Genomic DNA, 27,035 nt, shown 5'->3' on the forward strand with positions numbered 1-27,035 from the left:
ATATAGTAGTATTCCTACTTCTTCACAATTTTCAATTGCCTTAAAATGATTTGCTAATATATGCTGAAAACTATACTATAAAGGATACACATAGGCAGTGAAACACTAAACAAATTTAAGTAAATAGTATTTCATAGTCAAAAGACAAGTCATAATACCTGGACCATCTGACTTCTTTTTTCCTTGTTCTTCTTCTTTCTCATCACAATCTATAATAACGTGACCTGGAAATTAGAACAAATTAAACTGAATTTGTTTATTTATTTTTTTCTTTTCCATCTGATGTACAGTATGATAACATTATGGATTACCATACCGTGCTAGTATGTGACATGGAGGAACAAGCACTGCCACCTTAAAGACTTGTAGAGGAGTCAACTGATATGAATGATATTTATTGATGTGTTATACCATTATCTATTTTATGCAAATCAGAATGTGCTAAAACAGCCTCTGTTATAAGATATGTATATAGTAATTGAATTATGCAAGGTTTTTTCATGAATATCATACATAAGATTTCAAAATGTGGGAGATAGTTGTTTGTAAGGCTGGTAGTCAATTTTTATTTTTTATTTAATACATCAATGAAAATATGAAATTGAATGCCACCTGCAACATGCAACATTTTTAGTATACATAACAATGAGTTCTAAAGAACATTATAAAGGGTACATGTGAAATAAACACTGCGGGAATACATAAACAGGTAAAAGCAGGCGGGAGGCTGTAGGGACATTTATTTTCATATACGTGACAGGCTATGTAGTAAGAGAGATCCTCAACCTAAATGACCTCTAACAATTTTTATTTAACTTATTTATCCAACGTTTAGATTTGGGAGACATACTAGTTTCACTTTATGGGGTTTAGTATTTTGGCAGCAGATCGTAGATAAAAAGAAAACATTAATACAACTATAATGGATACAGATGTATATAATGGCAATCGAGCCTGCTGACTTGCTCAAATAATAGAACACTAGCTCAGTATTTAAGATCTATTACACATGTAAATGAAGCCTTACTCAAAATCTAGACATCAATTTAAGAATCTTTAAATATCTTGAGAATTTTGTGAATATGTTGCTTAGTGTAGTTTAATACCTTTTGCATTACCTTTCCGTCTCATTTCTCTTTCCTTTTCTTCTTTGCTTTCCTTGCGTCTTTGTCTCAGGGCAGTTTTGGGATTAGTGATCCAGGCTTGGTAGATAAACTAAACGAAATAAATTTTTTTCCAGTGAAAACTACAGATATACTATATATTATATGATAGATAGATAGGGAGATAAATAGATTGTTTCTGCAAATATTTATATTTAACTGCTTGCTCATATATAATATATCAGTAAATGTATAATATTGGAGCTATTAAAAAAGGCCCAAATCATTTTTATTGCCAAATGTATTTCTTTTCTTTTCTTTTTTTTTTCCGGTTGGGCAAAAATAAGAAATACAATTACTTAAAATAGCAGCAATTACCAGTTTAAAACATATGCTGACCTTTTTTATGGGAAAATAGAAAGCCACAGAACATCAATTTCTTCAAGAATCAGTAATTTATTGCTTCACATATGCATATTGATTGCAATAAATTTCTGATTCCTGAAAAAATTGTGCTACAGCTTTCTTATATTCTATTGGGTTGTTGCACTGCACTCTATGAATGAAAGCAGTCAACAGGAATTGAACTATGTTATCACCGTGTTGCTTAAATCTGCATGTTTGATGTGTTAACATAAACTTTTAGAAATATTTGTATTTATCATGAAACGACAATGGAGCATCTTTTTTTTTAGAATTCTTGTGTTCTTCCTCTATTATTTCTCCTGGAAATGTATGAAAAAAATGACAATTGAGTGTTATCATTCCCCTTGTCAATAGGGTGTGTCTCTATGCAGTCTGACACTGTAACTACAAATTGGACAGTGTCATCATCTGTAAGGACATGCCTCACTGACAATAAACTTGGTAACACCCAGTTGTCAATTTATTCATCCGTTTCCAGGAGGAGTTTCAGAAGTGCAGCACAGCACAGAGTTTCAAGAAAAGATGCTCCAGAATTCTTATTCATAAGGAATATAAGTATCAACTAAAACAAACAAGTCTGGAGAGATGAGAGGTTCACTTTAATTTAAATTGTCCATGTTAATGGTAATTTTTATATGACTATGAGTGTTTTGTACTTAGATTTTCTATCTGTACTAATAATACATTTGCTACTGGTTTTATCTGCCTATACTATCTTTATTACAAATTTTTTGAAAAACATACGAGAGGTACATAGTTTAATGGTACCATATATATGAAAAGCAATGGCTAATGATTCACCCAGTGGGTTTATTTTTTTGAACAGTAATTAAAAAATCCACATGTATCAAAATGAAATGTATGACAATGTATTGCATATATGAGGTTTTTTATGCATCTTACATAACAGTACTATTGTGGTGGGAAACAGTTAAAATGTACTGTTAAAATACAAGATGAGGAAACAGAGAGGTATTCCAAGTCTGACTCTATGACTTCTGGTGCATTGTGAAATTAAAAAATGTCCAAAAAATATTGAGAAGATTAAGTTGAGAATAAGAAATGAAAATGCATCTAACGTTCTTTTTGATCTTTTATCAACAGGTCACATGTGTCTCTACAGTATAGTATATTTGTTCAGTTTTGGCACATTATAAGAAGAATTGGACAAGTTATCAGAGTGGCTGGATCACTTCAGTCAGAACAAAATCATTTCATTGTGGTGGCAAAGGACAGCCCAAATGGATCTGCTTACAGAAATCATCTTGTTTATATTTTTTAGCACAGCTGGTTATTCTTCCAACTTCAATAAAATCATTGTCAAAATGTCTAGTTATGTCTGACTCCCTGGGTGAATCTCCCGATCAATTGATTAGAAAACCCTGCTGCAAACAATAATTGGAATATTTATCAAACTAGTGTAATGTTGTTGCCCCTAAAGTCAGATTACATTTTTCTAAAGAAGGTTGTAAAATAAAAGCAGATTCTTGTTTGTTACATTTGTCAACTACACTTAATATTTTCCAATATCCTTTATAAACCTGCCAGGGTATCCAATTAAAACAAGGCAACTGTTAAGCAGTGTATTATTACATTTGGAAAAGTGCTGGTCACAGGAAAAAAAAATATGACTTTCTTTGTAAACAATTTTGGCTGATAGTGTCCCATTCAAAATTTACTGATAGAAATTATAGTAAATAAAACTACATTTACACAAAGTCAACTACCTGAATGCTCATGGGGACAAAATGAGAAGAAGTTGTAACGTGAAAAATAGACAAAAACAATCAAAACATGTTGTCTTTGTCATTGTCTTTTACGAACATAGTCATTTGTTATAATTGACATCAAGTACACCATATTACACATTCTATAATAGATTATCATTTGTTCTAACAAATGAAATCGGGTTAAATGGCATTGCATAATTTGAAGCAGCATGCACGGTAACATAAAAAGCCAAATACTGAACTTACGTGGTCATGCATTAGTACAAGCAACAGCTAACACACATGCAAATGACAACATAAACACACCTGGTTCTCAGGGAAGCTGGAGTTAATATGTTAAACTGATTTAGCAAAACAATATCTGTTACTCAGTTACCAGACACAAATATTGGAAGCATTTCCCTACATATAAATGACTAGAACATTTTAATGAAAATTTCTAACCATCATGATATTTTAAGTGATATATACATATATGTATATTTAAGTACACAAAAAAAAATTCTTCGCTTTATCTGTCATAACTAGTAATGCATTGCGCAGCAGATGTCACAGAAATATCATTGGTCCAATTAAGCCAAAACACCAAAATCAGGTGACATTTAGACCACATAGGTACTTTTCAAGCCTGTTTTTGCCTTGATTACACAAATAAAGATAAAATAACACTGACATCTGCTGCCATGAATTACCTGACTCTATGATTATAAGTGCAAAGTAAATGGTGTAGCTCTGAACTGCACAGATGACCAAACGGCAGGTTTACCTACACAATTAGAGCCCTTAGATGCCGCGGTCAAGAGCAACTGTGGCATCATTGTGGTTTCCACTCTCTGTAAGCGAATTAGCGTCCCCGCGACAAAATCGTGCCTACGGGTTTCCATGCCAGCCAGGGGTCTAATGAAGAACCCTAGATCTGCCATCTTTGCACTCTTGTTAGGCCCTGCACAGATGACCAAACGGCAGTTCTTGGGATACCTACACAATTGTAGTAATAAATTGGATGGAGGCACATACAGTTTATATCTCCTAGTATTTAAGAGAAGCAAAAGTCAGCTGTGTCTAGAGAAGAGTAAAGGAGTATCAGTATTCCTTCTCATTCAGAAGTGCAGTTGAAACCCTTAAAAACTCCTTATACATCTTCCTACAGCAGTTGTTAAGGGCAATAGGCTGGATCGCACTAGTCTAAGTGCTGCACTGGTGTCCTGTGCGGGCTGGAGTAGGAGCTCGAATATCTTATGAAAGTCAAGCTCCTGCTCTAACAGCTGGAATCGGAGGAACCTCCAATCCTGGTTATTTAACCCCTTAGATGCCGCGGTCAAGAGCAACTCTGGCATCATTGTGGTTTTCACTCTCGGTAAGTGACACAATTGTGCCTATGGGTTTCCATCTGCCATCTTTGCACTCCTGTTAGGCCCTGCCAGAGGCTGGGCTTAATAGGGTGCCTCTCAGTTTAATATTCACAGGCATAATACCCTGTACTACATAAGTACTACAGTGTATTATGTAAGCGATCAAATAACTGCATCTTCAACTCCCTTTGTGAGACCAATAAATATTTTAAATAAAAGTTCAACAAAGTAAAAAAGGAAAATCCCAAGTAATTATTTTTTTTTTAAATGTACATTATTCCCTTGCTAAATGCTTTATATATATATATATATATATATATATATATATATATATATATATATAATATATATATATATATATATATATATATATATATATATATATATGGAAAAAAAAGTAATTAAAAGTACACATAATTAGTATTGCCACATCTGTAAAGACCCGAACTATAAAATTGTCGCCTTATTTATCCCAAACGGTAAAAGTCCTAAAAAAAAAACAATGCTAGAATTGCTGTTTTATATTTATCCCGCCTCACATAAGACGAATAAAAAGCAACTGAAAAGTCGTATATGTACCACAAAATGGTACCAATAAAAGCAATAAGTCATCCAGCAAAAAATGCAGCTCCTACAGCTACATCGACAGAAAAATAAAAATGATATGGATCTTTAAGAGCGACAACACAAAACAATTTTTTTTTTAATATACTTTTTTATTGTGCAAAAGTAGTAAAACATAAATACACCTATTCATATTTGTTATCATCGTACTCAAATGACCCGTAGAACAAAGTTATCATGTTATTTGTACAGCAACGGTGCATCTCGAAAAAACTATAACCAAAAAATAACATGGCAGAAATTACTAAAAGTTATACAATACATTATATGTACCCCAAAATACGGCCATTTAAAAATACAACTCATCCCGGAAAAAATAAGCCCTCAAATGGCTATGTCAATGGAAAAATAGAAAATGTATGGCTTTTAGAATGCGGTAAAAATGAAAAAAAAAAATAGCTTGGTCCTTAAGGCCCAGAATGCATCTAGGGGAAAGTAGTTAATGAATCAAGAGCTGTACTGATAATGTACTGTCAACATTATTAGGGATCCAATAAGGTTTGGCGCTGAAATTGGAACATACAGTAACATTTTCCTGCCTTATCTCTGCCTAGTAGATATGTAATAGTCATGAGCCCTTGTAATTCAGGATATGCTCACCACTAAAGTAATTACTTCTCCCAGGTTGACTGCAATAGATGAGTGTGGAGGTTAACTCAGGTCATCTAATGGTTGGTAGAGCAGCTTATTGGACAAGGCGCGGATAAATATTTAATCTGCCCGGTGTGTAGTTCTCAGTCTCGTTAGAATGTATACTGAGGCGCATAGGGGCTTTTCTTAGGTCCCTGGTGGCCATATTTAAACATCGTCCCCCAATCTCATTGGTTGCATTGGGCGGCCGGTTGCCAAACACAGCCGTCCACTTGCAGGTGATGGCGTGGGCATAGCTCATGTACACGCGTCATCGCTATAGCATTGGTCCTCAATGGCAGGATTCTAGCACCGTAAATGTCTGCGACAAAGTAGTTGAAAACCCTGCTCCATTACACAACTCTGCCTTCCTAAGTAACATTATATTAAAGAGTTGTGAATATAAGGTCTACCAAATGGTCTTGACCTCTGCAGGATATCTATGTATTGTGGTCCTCAAAATGGAAAACTTTTTCCAGAAATGTACAACGTTTTTTTCTTAAACATTAGCATTCCTGTATGGGTTAGGCTAGAGTTTGGGATTAAGGGCAGCATTTTCTGCAAATACTGTATAGTAATTGGCTGTTTTAACAAAGCTGATAGCGTGGGTGTTTAAAAGCCAAGGTACTATGACGAGATAAAGGATATGTTGTATGCAATACTGGTTTGCGCATTTTAAACAAAATATTTATGAAACAGTTATCTTTTCTAGTTTAAAAAGCAGCTTAGGCTCTGTTCACAACTCTGTTGTTCTGCCCCGTTGGAGGAGCAAAACAAGGGAATAACGGAACCAACGGTGCCATTGCACAACGGAGACCGCCGGTTGCCGACGGAACCCATTGACTTTAACAGGTTCCGACGGCTTTCCGTCGAGGTGTCCGTGATTTTAGCGCTCTACGCTATTGTATCCGGTAGACTTCGGCAAACCCTAACGGAGCCTCCGATGCAGATGTGAACATATCCCTAGTCAACATATGAATGATTTAAGCTGGTGCGTAACTAGGAAAGACTGGGCCCCATAGCAAACTTTGGGTGTCACACAACCCCCCCCTCGTAGATAGTGCCTTTTTTACAGCCCCCCCTGTAGATAGCGCCATACAGACCCCCTCTGTAGATAGCGCCATACAGCCCCCTCTGTAGATAGCGCCATACAGTCCCCTCTGTAGATAGCGCCATACAGCCCCCTCTGTAGATAACGCCATACAGCCCCCTCTGTAGATAGCGCCATACAGTCCCTCCTGTAGATAACGCCATACAGCCCCCTCTGTAGATAACGCCATACAGCCCCCTTTGTAGATATCTACAGAGGGGGCTGTATGGCGTTATCTACAGGGAGGCTGTATGGCGTTATCTACAGGGGGGCTGTATGGTGTTATCTATAGGGGGCTGTATGGCGTTATCTACAGGGGGGCTGTAAGGCGTTATCTACAGGGGGGACTGTATGGCGTTATCTACAGGGGGGACTGTATGGCGTTATCTACAGGGGCGACTGTATGGCGTTATCTACAAGGGGGACTGTATGGCGTTATCTACAGGGGGACTGTATCGCGTTATTCACAGGGGCGACTGTATGGCGTTATCTACAGGGGGGACTGTATGGCGTTATCCACAGTGGGGACTGTATGGCGTTATCTACAGGGGGGACTGTATGGCGTTATCTACAGGGGGTCTGTATGGCGTTATCTACAGGGGGTCTGTAGGGAACGCCATACAGCCCCCCCTGTAGGGAACGCCATACAGCCTTCCAATGTAGGGAACGCCTCACAGCCCCCCCTGTAGGAAATGCCATACAGCCCCCCCTGTAGGGAACGCCATACAGCCCTCCCTGTAGGGAACGCAATACAGCCCCCCCCCATGTAGGGAATGCCATACAGCCCCCCCCTGTAGGGAACGCCATACAGCACCCCCTGTAGGGAACGCCATACAGCCCCCCCTGTAGGGAACGCTATACAGCCCCCCCTGTAGGGAACGCCATACAGCCCCCCGTAGGGAACGCCATACAGCCCCCCCATAGGGAACGCTATACAGCCCCCCCTGTAGGGAACACCATACAGCGTCCCCAACCCCCCAAAAAAATGCGACCTACAGTGTGAAAAGACAAAAGACATGTATCCCCTCTCCACAGGAGAGGGGATACATGTGTGATCGCTGTCAGCGATAGGGAGAACGGGGGACCGAAAGTCCCCCGAAGTTCTCCATGACTAGCCTCTGACTTCCGGCGTCTGCGCAGCTCAAGAAAAATGAAAGGAGCACTGGTCACGCAAGCGCACAAGCGCGACCGGCGCTCCATTCATTTCTACGGAGCTGCCGACACAGACCCCGGAAGTCCGATGTTTGTGATGGAGAACTTCAGGGGACTTTCAGTCCCCTGTTCTCCCTATCAATGCCAGCGATCACACATGTATCCCCTATCCTGTGGATAGGGGATACATGTCTTTTGTTTAATGGCAGAGCGGGGAGATACCACCCTGCTCTGCCATAGTGTTCAGTGGCGTCGCGCTGTAGCAGCCATAGCGGCTGCTAGCGGAGCCTCTGGCCATGGTGGGGGCCCGTGCCGGCTACGGCTGCTATAGCGGTAGTTACGCCACTGGATTTAAGACATCTATTTATAAACGTACTGGGGTTATTTAAAGCATGGACGCTTTAACCATAGGGAAAATAGTGCACTTGTCCTCAGGGCGTCGATACAGTTGATAACTATGGGAGAGCAGCTAGTCATCAGCTTCCCGCACAACCACTCATCCTGTGATGACTGCCGTGAGCAACGTGGTACAGACAGGCACGATGCAGTTAAGTCAGCGTGCTTATCTGCATGGAGCCACACACAGCACAGACTGGAGGAGACCTGCAGAGGGATCTCCTCCATTTGTTGTGGGAACGGGGCTATGTGAGTATTAATTTTATTCATTTTAGGAGGCACTATGAGGTCATTATACCCTGTGTTTGGGGCAATATAAAGCATTATACTGTGTGGTGGCATTATATACTGTGTGTGGGCACTATATGGGCATGAAACTGTGCAAGAAAGCACTATGAGAGCATGATACTGTGTGGGGAGGCACTATGGGGGAATTATACTGTGTGGGGAGGCACTATGAGGTGGTTATATGGTTTCAGGACACGATGAGGGCAATATTTTACCTCTTGCCAGTAGGTGTGGCACATATGACATCCCTGCATTGAGCCCACCAATGTGTTTAAACGACCCTAATTTAAAGTTTTGTTGTTGTGGATTGTAGCACATTATATCAATAAGACCAAAGGAGACATGGAGATGGCAAATGGTCTCAGGAAGTAGGAAACTTTTCTCTAAAAGCATCAGAAAAGTGGATAAGATGCTTTTTACATAACCTAACCAGCACTATTTAAAATGAAACCAACATTTATACATTCTAAACCATTTGGCTATTGGGAATTCTTAACAGCTTCCTGAGAAAAAAATAAATAAAAGGAAGAAAATACTGTTCTAACTTCCACCTCTACTGGTACATGCACTTGGATTTTACCTTTCAATAACAGTAACAGGAATGTCATGGAAAGATAACAATGCCTGCATTTGCATTTCCATGAAGACCAAATAGAATTTAGTGTTGGGCATATACAATTTTTCTGTTTTTTGAAATGGTTAACTGGAGTTTTAAGGTTGACCAATATTCTGATTCTGGGTACTGATTACACATGTGCCCACACATTGGAGGAGCAGGAAATGCAGAAGAGGCATTTTGGGAGGGTACAGTTTATTAAGGCACTACCCCTACTAACACACTTTGCACACACTATTTAAATTCCTGATGAATACCTTTGCAGCTCTGATTAAATACTGAAGGATTGTTTTAGGCAGTTTAATGACAGACTTTGGCAAGGCTAAAATGGCTGAAGCAAACTTTCCAATAGCTCTCTAAAAGAAGGACAAAGCAATAGGAATTAGTATGAAACAGTGAATATACAATGACTATAGTGTAAACATACAGTAATGCACATTAACAAAGTTACAAACTGATCTTGAATCAAGACAGCCCATGGGTGTTTAGTAACCAGGCACTATTGTGGCTAATTAAGTAGATACCATAAAATACAGTTTATTATATCACACCATTACATAAATGAACACACAGGTTATATGTGGTTTAATTTTCTAAACCCCATCATGCATGGCCAAGATTAGTAATAGCCACTATACATTACAGTTAGTTTGTTAGAATTTACAACACCATAGTCTTGATGTATTCAGTTCTTGCCTGACCGATACAATGAATATACTTGTATACTCGATGGATATACTCAAAAGTACTGTATAGATGCAGCCAATGTTGGGCTTAATATATTTTGTGGAGAAATATACAGATGTATAATGCACCAACTTCATAATTGAAGCATACTATCATTTTTGATTCATCCTACATTAGCCATCATCGAACAAGATGGAAGTTAAATGTTATATTGCAATATTATACAATAATCATAATGTAATATAATATAATAATGCAATAATATGGCTAGAGAGAGAGAGAGAGAGAGAGAGAGCACATTTTATGATATTGTGCATAAGAATAATCAATGAAAATATGACATAGTTTTGACAACAACTGTGCATTTGATTAACAAACAACTAGGGCTTTACAGAACCCTGAAATAACAATGTCTTATTATTTTACTAAGCAAAACATTACCATATATTTATAATAAAAAGCTGAAAAAGAATCAGGTCAAAGGTAAGTAGAGCAATTAATTTAAACAAAAGCTTTCAAGCAACAGTAAGCAATGCCAAGATTTGCTTCTTCACTTTTCACTTGTGCTATTGAAAAATAAAGCTCTAGGTCAAATTTTATTTTTCAGGACCCTCTTATTAAAAGTGAAGACAGACACATGGAAAACACCTTTCCCACAACAAAGGGGATTGTCAATGCTATAGGCAAGCAGCATTGAAACTGAATGAAACCAAGCGTTCATTGCAGTATTATACACATAATAGACAGTAAAAAACATCGATCTGATCAAACTTGTCTTGACAGTCTTGTGTCTGTCGTGCACAAGACAACTTTCTGTCCCATCAAAACCTACCTGAAAAGCAGATTTTCTTCTGAGCTCATCCTCATCCTTAGTTTCATCTTCTTCTTCTTCTTCACTGTCCGTCTCAAATAAATAATAATCACCGCTTCTGACCACTAAGTAAAATAAAGCAGTTACTCACTTCTAGAACATCTACTAATCATTTGACTACCACCACCAATATTATTGTTAGTTAGATCTTACCACTAAAAGTGCACTTGGTTGGTAAAGTATACCACAAACTTTGACAAGTACATCAATATTTGGCTTTACTACAATTAAAACATTTATTGCAACTGTCAAAGCCCTCACAAAAGACAAATCATCAACTTATAAATAGCGAACATGAATAAACTAGGATACAAGGTATGTCTCTATAAGCTAAAAGTGTTAAGATCGGAATGTCTAAAAGTCGGATTAGTGCCTGTAAATAAGGAAAGATCTTTTTGCCTCCATGTCAGTAAGTATATTAATTAACCTATGTCTTATATCCTTGAGCAGAACCCTTATTTTTTCATTGACTATTGTTTCACCAAGCCTAAGAAAGCACAAAGACGGCAAAATGAAAGATGGTCAGCATTATCCAACAGCAGCCACTTCATTACTTTCTATGTACAAATACTGTACAACTACTAAAGTAATGTGTGGATTTAAGCTTTACACCGATAACAATCATTGAAAGAAACTCATGAGAAATGAACATTTTGCCCTTATTATTTGTTAATAATTCAACAGAAAATGACCTACTATATATATATGGAATAGCAGCAAGTCATGTTTGTGTGCGTGTTTCTTTGTGTATGATTAGGATATAACAACGCTTGATTGAAATTGTGTTTATAATAGTATGTTAACTAATAACGAATAACAGAGTAATATAGATGAGATGAAAAACCTAAGATGCATGAAATGAAAATTATTTATTTGATATATCCATGTCTGGGAGTGCATTGAGTACTGTATTTTTCTGTGGTGTATTTACACCAAGTTGTTGGACGCTGATGTTAAAAATTCATAAACAAAATTATGTACAGCATGTTCTATGTGTAATTTCTTGAAGACTTCTGGTAAGTACTAAAATAAATATTGCACACAGCCTTACTGTATGTGTGCATGTATTAACAGTACCAGCTTTTGTTTAACTGACCCGCTACAAATATTAGTTATATGTTTCATCAAACCATAAAGCTTGTTTTAGAAAGGATAACTAAGACAGAGAAATGTGGTATGAATAGTTTCTCTATCTAGCTCGGGAAGATATCCCGCGTCACAACCGATGCCACCAGGCACAAAACTGTGGGATCAGTTTGGTCATCAGTTTCCCTTTGGCATTTTTGTACTACCTTGGAGGTAAAAGAGACTGGAAGGTAGGACATATGTGAACAGGCCTTTGACTGGCTATGAAAATAATTAAAATAGATTCAAATATTGTATTCTGGTGTAAACCTTATGAATTTAAAGCAGCAATTCCATCTTAGAAATTTATGGCATATCCTGGCGGAGAATTAGTGGGCAGGTGGACAGTATTACAGAAACTGCAGAGCTCGCTGTGCTACACTGTTTCCAGAATGCCGTAACTATAGCAGTGAATGGGAGAAACGGAAACAGCATAACACAGTGAGCTGCTCTGTTTCTGGAACTTGGGAGTTACAGAAACAGCATAGTTTGCTGTGCTACGATGTTTCCATAACTGCCAGTTACTTCTATGGAAGCTACATAAACAGTGTAGCACTGCGAGCTCGGCTGTTTCCATAAGCCTGGCCACCTCTCCACTATGAGTTTCCACCTTGATTTGGCGGCCACCAGATGTTTCACCAGGCAGTGAGGAATCTCTGTTCTCAAGATAGATGCGGGTCTCAGCTCTGGGACCCCACCTCCTAATTTATGGCATATCCTATGTCTAAGATGGTAATACCCCTTTAAGTCATTAGATAAGTATTGTCTAACAAATCGTGCTCACTCATTATTGTTTATATAACATACTATAAGTGGGGATGCATTTTTTTGTGTAGATGTTTAAATATGTTGTAATAATAAGAGCAAAATGAGAAGGGAGATGTTGCAGAAGGAAGCAATTCATTTGGGCAATCACATTGAAGCACAGGATCATTTAGGCACCAGTTTCTTTAGGTTCTAGCATCAATAATGTCAGTTAGGGTAGGAACAGAGTGTGATGTAAGGCACAGTTTAGGTTTGGTTACTAGAGATTAGATTTAAAATCTGGAAAATAAGTAAGGGTTTTTGTATGCAGACTGGTAAGGGAACTAGAGATAGGAATAATCTACACTGGTTTTTATGACCCTAAAGCAATAGTGTCCAAATATCCAAAGCCAAAATGAACTGAGCCCAAATGAACTGAGCCCAACTGTCTATACCCAAATGTTAGTGTTAATGATACAAACCCATTGCAGAGTTAGTAGATACTATTTACTCACACTACAAATAAATGATATATTAATAAGAGTCATATTCACCATGTCAGTGTTTCTAATGTGTAGAATATTCTTGAATATGACCCTTAATAATATATTTCAGAGAGACCTCTTCAGTTTTATGGACTATGTGCAGTAGAAATATGACATATAATATTACCATGGCATATTTTTATATATCGTTTACATTTACTTTGGATGCACATATTTAATTTGTAAAAAAAACATGTAATTGCAATAATCTATGCCATGTTTGTACTACATAGTTCATACACACAAAAAAAAAACGTTGATTGCCAAACAACAATATATAAAGCACGTTTTCTATAGTGTGTCTATAGGCAGTCAAATGGACATTTTAATGATCTGGCCTATATTTTCCAAGTTCTCCAGTAATATAATTTTCCAGTATTTTGTAATTAAAGTAGAAATACACCCAATAGCTAAGTTTCTCCTGCTGCCTAGGTTGCCAGCAGGCAGTAACAAGGAGCAGAAATAATGTTTTACAAAACGGTATCCTGTCACTTCCTGTTCTCAGGAGGACCACAGGGTTGAGAGCCAAGAGGAAGTTTTGTCTGCAGGTAAGGTAAAATCTTTAGGGCTGAGTTTCCAGGCTGCAGGTGAAGTTCTACTTTAAGTAGACAAGGTAAGGCCAAGAAACACCTTAATCATAACATTTCTTAAATGTCGGAAAATATAGGCCATCTTCACAATTTACAAAAAAGACAGGTCTCTTCAACAATACTGTTATGTAAATCAGAATAGACGATGACTTGGCATGGTTTGTTTGTGACTCCACATACTTGGTCAGGTATGTTAAGATGATAAACAAAATTCATGAATGTAATTCTTAGCTCACTTGGAGAGCGGTGTAAGGGAAATATTCTACAACCAGTACACAACTCTTTGAAGAGAGCCGATGGGAGGGATTGGTGGGGATCTTACCTTCCAGACCCCTACCAATTAGCCCAAGACATTTCAGAAGCTTTTTAAATGACAGTGAACCTTTAAGCAAGATTTACATTTTTACATTGCGAACTTGCTCTTTACACCTGATGAAGCTGCACTATGAGGCAGCGACACGTGTGGGGCAGGTTCCATGCCACAGCCTTCTTGGGTCATTTATACCTTTATACATTCTTTGTGATTATTTGTGCCATACACAAAATGTTTTTCTGTCTTTCTTTGCTCCTTTACTCTCTGTATTTTTTTCTTGGCTTTCAAATGGTCACATTGCTGATTTTTATTTTTATATGTCGCTCCTTTACAGACATAATTTAGGTTTATTTGACTTTGATGTCTTAATAATGTATTATGGACTAGGTTCTACAGTCCAGTCCAAATCAACATAACAGACATAGTGTGTATTGAGTGTAATATCTGCAGACCCAGGTTTCATGTTACATCTTATTATAGATATTTTTTTGCTTTAGTTTCTCTTGTATTACATTACAGGCATTTGCTTTTTGTGTTTTTTTTTAGATGTTTTCAACTTTTTTTGTATCAAATATTATAATATTTGTAAAAATGTTTTCATCAAATTGTATTGGGTTTGCACTACTTGATAATATGCTTCTTCTCTTATGTTTGGTTACATTTTTACATTTACATTTTTACATTTTTTGCCTCCCCACATTCTTACAATCATAATGGTATTATCCTTTTTGTGACGTAGCTGTTTGAGGCTTTGTTTTGCAAAGGATGAGTTGTAGACTTTTTACACAATAGCATTTCATTTTCAGAATTTAAAACTTTGAGGGAAACGCAGAAAACAGCTATTGATAATACCAAATACAGTCACTTGAAAAAGTCAAGATGCACCATGTAAACTTTTTTGCTTTTTTAACATCTGTAGACATAATTTGATATCCTTCAAACAGAGTATACAGAAAAAGGTGATGTAATTGAACAAAAAACACGAACAAATTGACTATGCAATCATTTATGAAGCAAAACATTCACAGATATGCCATTTCTTTCTGTGTAAGTACACCCTTAAATTTATCACTAACAGGTTGGTTTCACAATGAGCAACTGGCAGCGATTTTAGTGGTATTTTTAACAGTGTTTCTTGAAGGGTTTAAATTTTACATAAAAGTTTATAGTGAAGTATAAAAATGACTACATACATTTGTGCCATTTTTTTTAGTGTTTTTGAGGACAGTGTAATTTTTATTTAAAAAAAACAAAAAAAAACCAGCATGCTCTAGCTATGGGGTGTATCTCTTAAAAAAGATGTCAGGAAAATAAATAAATAACTAAATAAAAAACGCCCCCAAAATGCAAGTAAACTCTAGTTTGGTTTGCTTTATGTTGCTGAAACATGTTGTATCCCCATGCCTGGATCCAAAGAGCTCCCTGAGGCCTTCAGAAAGGAGGTTATAGATGCATAGAAGTCTGGAAAGAGATTTAATGAGATTGCAAAGCAATTGGACATAAATGATACCACTGTAATGAAGATCATGTATAAGTGGGGAAGATTTTAAACAACTGCCAACTTAGTTTGACAAAAAAAAAAAAAACAAGGCAAACAATGGAACTTCTAAAACAATGTTCCCTAGACAGACAAGGCAAGAGTTATTTGGTCTGAAAACCAGAAGGCATCTTTATCGAAAACCAAAAACAGCATTTCACCAGAAAAACCTGATACCAACTGTACAGTATGGTGCAGGAAATGTTATGGTTTGGGGCTGCTTTGGTGCATCAGCTCAATTTCATAGATTTTAATATTAATAATTTTTTTAGCAAAGGATTCTTGAGGATGCGAGACCATCTGTCAGAAGACTTAAGCTAAGCCAAAAGTTGACCTTGCAGCATGACAGTGAACCCCAACATACCAGTAATTCCACCAAGTAATGGCTGAAATAAAATAGAAATGGAAGGTTCTTGAATGGACAAGTCAAAGCCTGTATTTATATTGCATCAATATGTTGTGGGGGGATTCAAAACAGTCCGTTAATACGAGAAACCCCTCAAACATTACATAGCTCCATGGAAGAGTGGGAACAAATTTCAACCAGTCAATGTCATAGACTGGTAGACAGTTATAAAAAAAAATAAAGGCCTGTTGGGGGTTGTTTCTGCTAAAGGGACAATACACTGAATTAGAGCCAAGGGTGTACTTAGTTTTTTCCACAGAAGGAAATAGCATATCTGTATATTTTGTGTTAAATAAATCATTGGATAGTCAATTTGTTAGTGTTTTTTGTTTAATTATATCACCTTTATCTTTATATACTGTTTCATGTAGCCTAAAATGTTTATATGCCCACATATGTTAAAAAAACAACAACAAAAAAACGTTACATAGGGTGTCCTTAGAGCAAACTACATGTATGTTTATCGCTACTACATGTATGTTTTTTTAATGTTTGGTTATGTTTATTCAATAAAGTTTACTTTCTTAAAATAAAGCTTTTTCTAGTCTTTTTCTAGGACTTTGCCTTTTAGGCTATATTGTACTAATATATGTATGCCATACCATATGCCAGTACATTGCATAATATGCCTTAACAGACAATCGCTCTAAAGACCCAGGCTGCCTGTACATATCTGGAACCTTGGCAATTGTTTTGCTATGTTAACACAGAGATTAGTACTAATTGGAGTGTTTTAGCAGTTAAATAACCTGTATCTGTGGTTTCTCTGGTTACAGCCATTAGTCTTATTTACAGTCAGCATTCTGCAGGTAGTGCTTGTGCAACCGCTGGGACAAAAGTATACAACACAGTGAGGAACTACCTCCTGCCTGAGACATATATTTTTTTGTCAAAGTGTACCAACTGCTAGTAGGCAGGGAATAATCTGTTCATTCATGTTCTGATAGTGAGGACTATAATTTCCATGAGCAATCCATTCTAATCCGGTCTGCCTAAAATGCTAAGCAAAGATTAGCACATTATAAAGCTTAATCTTTTGACTCGTTTGAATAGTTGTCCCATATTCCTACTAGAATTTCCTTAACCTTCTGTGAAGACACAAAGAATAAACCATGCAATAACATAAACAGACAATTCTGGTCAAGGATATAAGGCCTAAATCCATATACTTGGTAAATGATCAAGAAAACCTACTGGAAGCGTGATCAACCCAAGGCCGCCACCACTGCTTTTTTTTGCCCTTGGCTTTCTCTTTTTCTGCTTCTCCTAAAATGAAATATGTTAAGTCATTAATTGAGAATAAAATGCTATTGAGATGTTCAACATTTCAAAACACAGGTCATATATTGATGACAATCCATTCACATGTATTACAGCTATACAGTATGTAATACTAGAATTTCATTGGCAAGATCAATGTTTCCATAAATATATTTTCTCCTTACTAGATAAGGATTGCTAATTTCATCATCTGATGATCATGTTTATTGTGTTCACCTGTTTCAGTATACAGGTAAATTGTAATCCATGTGCTGATTGAAGGTATCATTGAATGGTTGATTGATAGAACACTTCAAAACAGAGACCTTATTTTTACCATCAGAATGTTAACTTACATATTAAGTGGGGATTATTTAATCAAAACTAGTGCAATCAATCATTTCAAATATGATTATTCTATGTCCTTCCCTTACATAGTTTTAATAACACTAGTTTTGAAGAAAGGCAAAAGCCCATCAAGTTCAAAATGCTATGAAGTTTACATTTGAAGTTTTTTTTATTGCTGATCCATACTGCATTATTTTGTATCAGTACCTTCATCTATGGATTTCATAAGCTTATTTTTCCAGGGGGTGAAGGAATTTTGGCAATCTACCTCAAAAATTACAGCTGCTGATTTATCTCTCGTCATCCCTGAATGGTAGATCTTCTGTCCAGGCTAGCAAAATTAGAATATGGCCTTACTCCATGAAGACCATGTAAAATATATATTGAGCATTCATAAATCTACATGTATACACGAATCATTTTTTTTGGTGTGGTGATGCTCAAATTAAAGCTTTTTTTATTTTTAAAAAATGTACCCCTTTTCTTTTGAAATTATAAATTGCCTGTATGTTAACAAAACATCTTCATCTACAAAATATCAACAACACAAAACTTAATGCAAATATGTCAATATTTTGTTATTTCATGTACTGAATTTGCATTTTACATATCACAATTATATGTTATTCAATATGTTAAAATCTTCCCGTATAAAAGTACTGTACCTTCATCATCATCCTCGTCATGTTTCTGAATCTCATGGCCTTCCCCTGACTCCTGTACTAGACTTAACATTCTTTCTTTACCTTTTTTATATTTTTCTTGCCTTGCTTTAATGCGATCCATCCTGGTAAAATGAAAATTGTTATGACATGTCCAGTACACATTCACCACATTGTAAAAGCAATCAATACCAATTATGTTTAGAATTGTGCTAAAAATATATACAAAGATAGCTGTGAATATTCTGTATCCACTGTATGTTTATTTGAAGAGGTCTCAAACATTGGTGTTCTTTAAGTAGCGTGAAAAAAAGATAGATGTCCACATACTGCCTCTTTAGTTGGTCCATTGATTTTTTTTCTTCTTCAAGTCTTGCCTTTACAGCTTTGACGATAGTAGCTTGAAAGAGCTCTGCCCCTCTAAAGACAGAAGACGAAAAGTCAGAGTTGGCACTTTTCCATAAAAATAATTGTGATTAGTACATCATTATTTGTGGGTTGAGAACCGAAATCCTCAAATTTCTAGTAGTAAAAATAATAAAAAAATTTACTGAAACAATCTAAACCCAATGGCAATGTGTGACATGAAATACTATCTTCCTAAGGGTAAGTTCACATGTGGCTCATTTGTTCCAAAACATTTCTGCTCCATACATGGTGTGGTTTCTGTATCATGTGCATGGATACCTGTGAACCCTATTTAGATTAATAGGGCTATCTAAAAAATGTTTCCAACAAGTGCAAACCGCTGTGTGTGAGCTTACCCTGACAATTCCTTCCTTTCACAACCATTCACCACTTATCTACTGACAAAGAAATTATTGGTTTTCTTCTCCAAAGCAGTTGCCTATAATTTGATCACACAGTTAACTTTCATATTTACATAGTATAATAATACATCTATCACATACCTTGATGCGAGAATCTGAGAAGATTTGATATCCGCAACAACATGTAGGAAGTAATAGCTCATGAATACTCGTCTTTGCAATAGGAGAAATGCAAAACATATACTGTCCCAAATGATACCAGCCTCACCACTTGGTAACTGACAGGTTTTCTGGTCCATTGCTAAGAAATTGAAAATACTAAATTAATGTTTAGTCTTTTGTGTTTAGTCTTTAATGTTTGCTTTCATATCTCAACTGATTATGATGTATGGAGTATGTTTCCTTTGGGTACCCCAATTTCCTCCCACACTTCAAAAACATCCTAGGTTAATTGACTTTCTAAGACATTGGTAGTAAAGTGTGCGTGAGTATTTAGGAAAGCGAGATTATTTGTGTTGTGGATATAGATAAATCGAATACAAAAACAAAAAATTACATAATTGTATACCGTTAATCCATCAGTGAAGTAATGGTGTTCAATTGTGTAATGATATGGGTAATTAGAATTGCCTTAAGTTTTTCAATAATGATTCCATAAGTCACAATGCTAAAATACTCAACTTAGAAGCACCTAACTGTATCCTACATGATCTTACTGAAATGTTCTTATTTAAAGTTTTTAGTATAGTACATGCAGTGCCAATGCAGCCAAGCAAACTGTATGTATTCTCAGTTAAACTACCATGTTAGATCCTATGAGAATTAGATATGGCCTTAAAGCAGCCTTCTGAACATGTTTCTAACATTGACCTTTACTCACTGGAGTTCATTACAAGCACTGATCCCTTCATTCTGTTCGGCTTAAAAATTCCCCCCGCTAAGGAAAAGTTTGCACCTGCGCAAACCCACTGAGCTCTCCCTTAACCCATTCAAGACCAAGGTCTTCTGATGCCTGAATGTTCACAGCTAAATTTCACCTTTTGGAATGCTACATTCTAAGTGTTAATATATATACTTTTTTTTATACTTTGGTTTAAATCTTTTTTCACTTTTTTGGGGCACAGATAAATGCGGTACCAAGACCATGACCATTTAATGTGGTATCAATACAGGAACGTTATCATTTAATTTGTTACGTTTTATGTAGGGAAAAAAGGAAAAAATTGGAAAATACAAATTTTCATTTTTTTAAATTTAATTTGACATAATTAGTTTAAGAAGACAAATTTATTTCACAACATAATCCCTGCACTCTTCCATGTATAATGATACCAAATATGTGCATTTTGCCCCACATCATCGCTGTAACACCTGAGAAAAATGGTCAACATTTTATACATGTGCGCCTCCTGTATGTAGGTAGTATGTAGAATTTATAAATGGGTGCAAAGCACCCATGAACAGAAATTTTTATTGTAGGCATAAGAGCAGATGGGGCAGGGCTAGGAGACAAAAACTAGTGACAGGTAGTATTTTGGGAGGATTTGATATAACATAACATAAATTCTGGGATATGGATGCATTATAATATGCTTCCATGTGAAAAGCATCCATATCATATAAAATAGTCCCTGAGAGCGCGGATTGGCTGGGAGTTCTTAGAATTTATTATTTATTACACAGGCTTCTTTATTTTTTTATTTGTCTTTATTTTTTTTTATTATTTATTTTTTTATTTTTTGCTTTTTACTATTTTTTTTATTTTTCTACTTTTTCTTTTTTCAGTGTATGGATGAAGAAAGGATAAGATGATGTGTTTTATCTCCGCATTCCTCTGTATGCAGATAACAAATAATAGTGATCTAATGTCGGCTGGATATTAGATCACTATTAGCAGTGTCCTCCCAGCATGCCCCCCATCAGACAGTTGAAAGCCTGTGATATCATCAAGCCATCATGGGTTTCCATGGCAACAGCCCAAATGCAGGAAGAAAGCTTCCTTCATTCGGGTACAATTGCATAACACAGTAATCACTTTGAGCGATGCGTAATTTGGGACAGGGAGCTTAAAATTTTATCTCCTTGCCACTTCAGGAGGATCGACTGGCAAGGCGTCAGCCTGATCTCTTTTATTGCAAAGCGATATGAAGCACAATCTGACATTAAAGGGGACCACGTATATTTACATTGCTATAGCATGAGTTATATCCTGTATATAGCCAGAATGGCAATGTGAGAGGGTTAATCATCAGAGAGCTGATGAAGCTCTCTGCCTGATCATAGAGAGTACTGTATGGCTGTGCAATTACAGCTTCATAGTCCTCTTGATCTCCTCCCTGCACTAATCTCTATAAATCAATGTGCAGGGAGCAAACAGGAATTGAAAGATCAGTGTTCAACTTCCTGCTACGGTTGGTAAGAACTAGAGTAGGTCACATGACAATTCACTGGAACGTAGTGTGAGAGATGCAGACATAAGGAGCTGTTTGCATGTGAGGAACCATGTGGAAAGTTCTGTGAGAGGGGGGATCATAGGGAGCAGTCTGTGTAACATAGGGGATGTGTTGAGTAGTTTGTGTGAGAGGGAGACCATGGGGAGAAGTCTTAACCCCTTTACTGCCCTAGACGATTAGGGTTGCAGACATTAAAGTGGTTGTCCAGTCCCTAAAACATATCCTCAGAATAGGCCATCAATAACTAATCGGACAGGGTCCGACTGCCGGGACCCCCGTCGATCAGCTGTTTTGAAGGGGCAGCAGCACTCATACGAGCGCTACTTCCCCTTCATTCCGGTCACTGCTCACACTGAATTGCCGACATAGCAGTATCGGGGGTCCACAGTATTACAACCTTCTCCCATTGAAGTGAATAGGAGAAGGCTGTAATGCAAGCGTGTCGGAGATTCACAGTTTGAGAAGTAAGGTAAATGAATGGGAAGCAGTGCTCTTACGAGCACTGCAACCACTTCAAAATAGCTGATCGGCAGGGGTCCAGGGGATTGGACTCCCACCAATCAAATATTGATGGCCTATACTTTTATGGCCATCAATTTTTAGGGACTGGACAACCCCTTTAATTTCTTCTCTGCCTTAGATCCCAGGAATGTAACCATAAACCCATTAACTACCCTAGGTAATTATGTACAATTATTTGGTGCTATACAGCAATATTTATTTGCCACTGTTTTAAATTCCCTAGTTTAGAAGGAACAGTGCCTAGGTCCCTAACATCCCTGCTCTATAGATATAAGGATTAGAGAGAACATTGATTACAAGTTAATGCTTGTCAGACACTTAGTATATTGACACTTAATTTTCCACTTTACACAAAATAATACATTAAGTTAACCAGATTGTTTTAGACATAAAGTTTAATCACTTACGGATATCATAACCTTTAACCGTGCAAGCCAGACTGAATGCCTGAATTAACCAGCAACTGTTTTTTATCAACGAGTCTATGTAGCCACATGCCCCTATCTGGAATATAAAACACATTTTATATCCTGGGGAAAAGCAGGTGTAGATTTATAATATACATATTCTGTGAATGTGTGAACATTTCTAGCAACACATCTGTTAACAGAGGACAGGATCGGGTGATGTGAAACACAAAGCAAAATTTTATATTATGTTTGTACAGTCCATTTACACGTGGATAACATAGTTTGGCATTGTCCACTAAAAGCAGAGTTGCGCAACTCTTTTTAGCTAGAACCTGCATGTATCCTATGGATATGCTATAATTGTCTGAGACGGGAATACCCCTTTAAGTGAAGTGCAGCTCATGCTACTTTTTGTGTAGTTTCACGTCAGTGCGCATGAGCTCAAAGAGCCACATGCAAGTAGCCTCAGAGACACACAGGACTTGTAAGTCACTGGTTGGAGAACACTAATTTAGAGCAAGAACTGAAGTTGAACTTACAAGAACTAGCTACTGTACTTTTGTTAAAATAAACAAATACAAGAGATCAAAAAATCTATTACCAAGCTCCACACAAAAATGAATGGTATTTAAAAATATAGTTATATAAAAATGTAGATAAAAGCAAACAGACAAAATATACTGTATCAAATATATATCACAATATTTGTCAATAAAAACAATATATTAAATATGTATCACGAAAATATATCAGAATAGAAATAGAATATCGGATTGCAATGGATTGTGACATAGGTGTATGAACCTAAATGCAATAGAGCTCTCTACTTGAATTATTTATCTTTATAATTCCACACTTGTGGTGCGCTATACATGAAATGCGCTGTATATCTTTGCCACAAGGCTCTTGCGATAAGGACTAATGATGTGCAAAAATGCATGGCTTGAGAGATGTAATAGCCAGCTTTATAACCACACTAATAACCACAATATATTTGTAGTATAGAATATTGCACTCTAGCGCTTGTGTCAGTGCCAATAGTGTTTGAACTATGGAACAGAGTAGAGAAAAAGCGATTCTCACCATTCCCGGTATTATAGATGCAATTCCTCCATGAATCGTTTAGTGCGTGGCTACAGTGTTGAAACGCGTATAGCTTCTACTTATTGTCTGCATGGCTGTCACTCTCTGAGACTGACCAACTCCAACATTGCAATTGAGCGTCCTGGCTGTATCCAAGTAATAAATCATCTGATCCAAGTCGGCTACCTGCATCTTCCATTGCACAGGCGCATGTATGCTGAATAGCCGGTGAGACAAGTGAGAGTCCTTACCACCTTAGTGTGCATGTGCACTATTCAAAAAACAACCATTGATCCCGGACCTTATCCAACACTTTTAGCCACACACTAAACGATTCACGGAGAAATCGCATCTATAATACCAGGACTGGTGAGAATCGCCTTTGCGCTATTTGTTCCATACTTTAACCACTATTGGGACTGACACAAGCGCTAGTGCGTAATATTCTATACTACAAATATATTGGGGTTATTAGTGTGGTTATAAAGCTTACTATTGCACCTCTCAAACCCATTCATTTATTCACATAATTAGTCCATATAGCAAGTGTCCAGCAGCAGACAGACATAACGCATTCCATCTATAGCACACCACAAGTGTGGAATTGTAAAGCTAAACAATTCAAGTAGAGAGCTCTATTGCATTTAGGTTCATACACCTATACAAACCATTACGATCCGATATTCTATTTCTATTGCGATATATGTTCATGATACATATTTGATTTTTTGTTTTTATAGATAATTATTGTGGTATATATTTGATTCAGTTTGTCTGTTTGCTTTTAGCTACATTTTTATATAAATATATTTTCAAATACCATTTTTGTGTGATGCTTGAGGGAGGGTAAGGCCCTGTTCACACAGAGTTTTTTGCATGAGGAAATTTCTGCCTCAAAATTTCATCTGCCTGCCCGCCGTTTGGCGCGTTTTTCGCTCGCGCCCATTGAGTGCCACAGGCAAAAATTCCGCGAAATACGCTTTCTCTGCCTCCCATTGATGTCAATGGGAGGTCAGAGGTGTAAACGCCCGAAGATAGGGCATGTCGCTTCTTTTTACCGTAAGCGTTTTCTACCGCTCGCGGTAAAAAAACGCGTCTGCCTCCCATTGAAATGAATGGGAGGCGTTTTCGGCCGTTTTTTGGTGCATTTTCCGACGCGGTTTCCGCGTCAAAAAAACGTGTCAAAAAGCTCTTAGTGATTTTTTGATCTCTTGTGTGTATTTTAGATTTCTTTGGGATATTGAAGTCACAAATGTCACTCGCACACACAGCCATGACGAGGCTAATAGTGGGTTACACTCTATTCGGCAATAAACAAATATATAAGTAGTGATAGTGTAATCTACAAACCACATCACCAAAACACTAGCTATTTATAAGGTTCACTAGTTCATGCAGCTAATACGTCAGTAAAGCAGGTATAATATGAAAGCATTTAAATACTTACTGACAATATGTTTTTCATGGTTATAACAAAGACATTGTATGCTATTAGCCAATCCCAGTAGCGTAGGATACTTCGTATAGGCTTTAGCAGTAAGTCTCCCCCAAATAGGAGAAAGTAGAAACAAGCTACCAAATAGCCCATGCAAAATATACTGATTCGTGTAGTTCCCGTAATGAAGATAATGGTGAGGACAAACCAGAAGAGGTAACTGAACATGATTACTTTGCACATGTCCAAATAAGACCTGCAAAACAAGGATTGTTACTGGTTGGATATATATTTTAATGAAACCTATTAAAATCCAGTGAAATACTGTATGAATATAACTATGGTACGACCACTATTAATTTTTCCAATCTTTTATATCAGCTTTCCATCTAAGGGTATGTTCACACGGCCTATTTACGGACGTAATTCGGGCGTTTTTGCCCCGAATTACGTCTGAAAATAGCGCCTCAATAGCGCTGACAAACATCTGCCCATTGAAAGCAATGGGCAGACGTTTGTCTGTTCACACGAGGCGTATATTTACGCGCCGCTGTCAAATGACGGCGCGTAAATAGACGCCCGCGTAGAAGAAGTGACCTGTCACTTCTTTGGCCGTAATTGGAGCCGCTATTCATTGACTCCAATGAATAGCAGCGCTAATTACGGCCGTAAGTGACGCGGCGTTCAAGCGCCTGCACATGCCGGTACGGCTGAAATTACGGGGATGTTTTCAGGCTGAAACATCCCCGTAATTTCAGCCGTTACGGACCCCCGCCGTGTGAACATACCCTAACACACGAGGACTTGGGTAGATAGTGCGCAGTGCACTGTGTTCATACCTGCAGTGAATAAAGTCAGGTACTGGATTGTGTTGACTAAATGATGCAGCATCAAGATTCATACAAATTTCCACATTATCCCCTGCCATGATCCGAACTCCTGCCTTATTTTCATCCTCAAACACTTGGCGTTGAAGCGATGCGCAAAGCAATAGCATGAAGTCATCTGATGGATAGATGGAAAAAGATAAATAACAAAGGGATTTATAACTAATACATCTAAGTACATAAATATTAACAGTCAGTGTAAAAAGTGACTGAGACTCTAATAAAATATACATAGATGTAAGACAAGGACCATTTTAAGACACTGATAAACCCATGGCAAAACACATAAGTGAGACCCTAATCTCTTTATGAAAAATCTGCCGGCGCATACGCTGAAGGTATCAATGGGGCCCTATTCACCGGCATAGGTCCAAAGGGAGTCCTTTTGGCATACACTAGGCCGGTTTGCGTCGGCATACTTTTTTTCTGCTGTATAGAAAATTGTAGTAAACTATGCTATTCTATCGAGGGACACAGCAAAAAAAAAAGACATAAGGTGCAGTATATGTTTTTTTTTTAAACTTTGGGGTTCTATGCCACTATATACCTTGTACCATAGATATGCTTCCGCAATTTCAGACGGCTTCGGATGCACAATTGCGGACAGGAATAGGACATGTTCTATATTTTGCGGATCATTTCTATGGCCCGGACACACATCTGTAAATATACGGAAAGGTGTCCGTGGCCTATAGAAATTACGGATCTGTATTTACAGATAAAAACTACGGTTGTGTGGATGGGCCCTAAGCATGGGTTCCATGGACAATTCTACCAGGTGTGTGTCCTGTGCAATGTATGCTTGCCTTGAACAACGTTTGAGGGTGAATATCTCTGCACTAGCAACCAGCATGTTGTGCATTTGGAAGCCCAGGTTTTGGATCTAAATATGCAGATTACAACACTCAGGAGAATTGCCAACCTGGAGAGGAGTTTAGAGCTCACTGAGCAAGCACTGGCTTTGGGCAAAGAGGTAGTAA

At 37.3% G+C, this 27,035-nt stretch overlaps 1 protein-coding gene across 1 annotated transcript in view; it reads right to left on the minus strand.

The window, feature by feature from the left end:
- Positions 1 to 27,035, minus strand: part of PIEZO2 (piezo type mechanosensitive ion channel component 2) — a 415,657-nt gene that overhangs the window by 96,265 nt on the left and 292,357 nt on the right. The window contains exons 26-36 of the mRNA XM_075828141.1: positions 26,008 to 26,173; positions 25,181 to 25,424; positions 22,648 to 22,744; positions 19,407 to 19,566; positions 18,826 to 18,915; positions 18,499 to 18,620; positions 17,420 to 17,491; positions 10,927 to 11,030; positions 9,665 to 9,763; positions 1,119 to 1,215; positions 159 to 224 (exon numbers count right to left, since the gene is read on the minus strand). Coding sequence (XP_075684256.1) covers positions 159 to 224; positions 1,119 to 1,215; positions 9,665 to 9,763; positions 10,927 to 11,030; positions 17,420 to 17,491; positions 18,499 to 18,620; positions 18,826 to 18,915; positions 19,407 to 19,566; positions 22,648 to 22,744; positions 25,181 to 25,424; positions 26,008 to 26,173 — 1,317 coding nt within the window. The remainder of the gene's footprint in view (positions 1 to 158; positions 225 to 1,118; positions 1,216 to 9,664; positions 9,764 to 10,926; positions 11,031 to 17,419; positions 17,492 to 18,498; positions 18,621 to 18,825; positions 18,916 to 19,406; positions 19,567 to 22,647; positions 22,745 to 25,180; positions 25,425 to 26,007; positions 26,174 to 27,035) is intronic.

Source organism: Rhinoderma darwinii, chromosome 5 (assembly GCF_050947455.1).
Source record: "Rhinoderma darwinii isolate aRhiDar2 chromosome 5, aRhiDar2.hap1, whole genome shotgun sequence".
Lineage (NCBI taxonomy): Eukaryota > Metazoa > Chordata > Amphibia > Anura > Rhinodermatidae > Rhinoderma > Rhinoderma darwinii.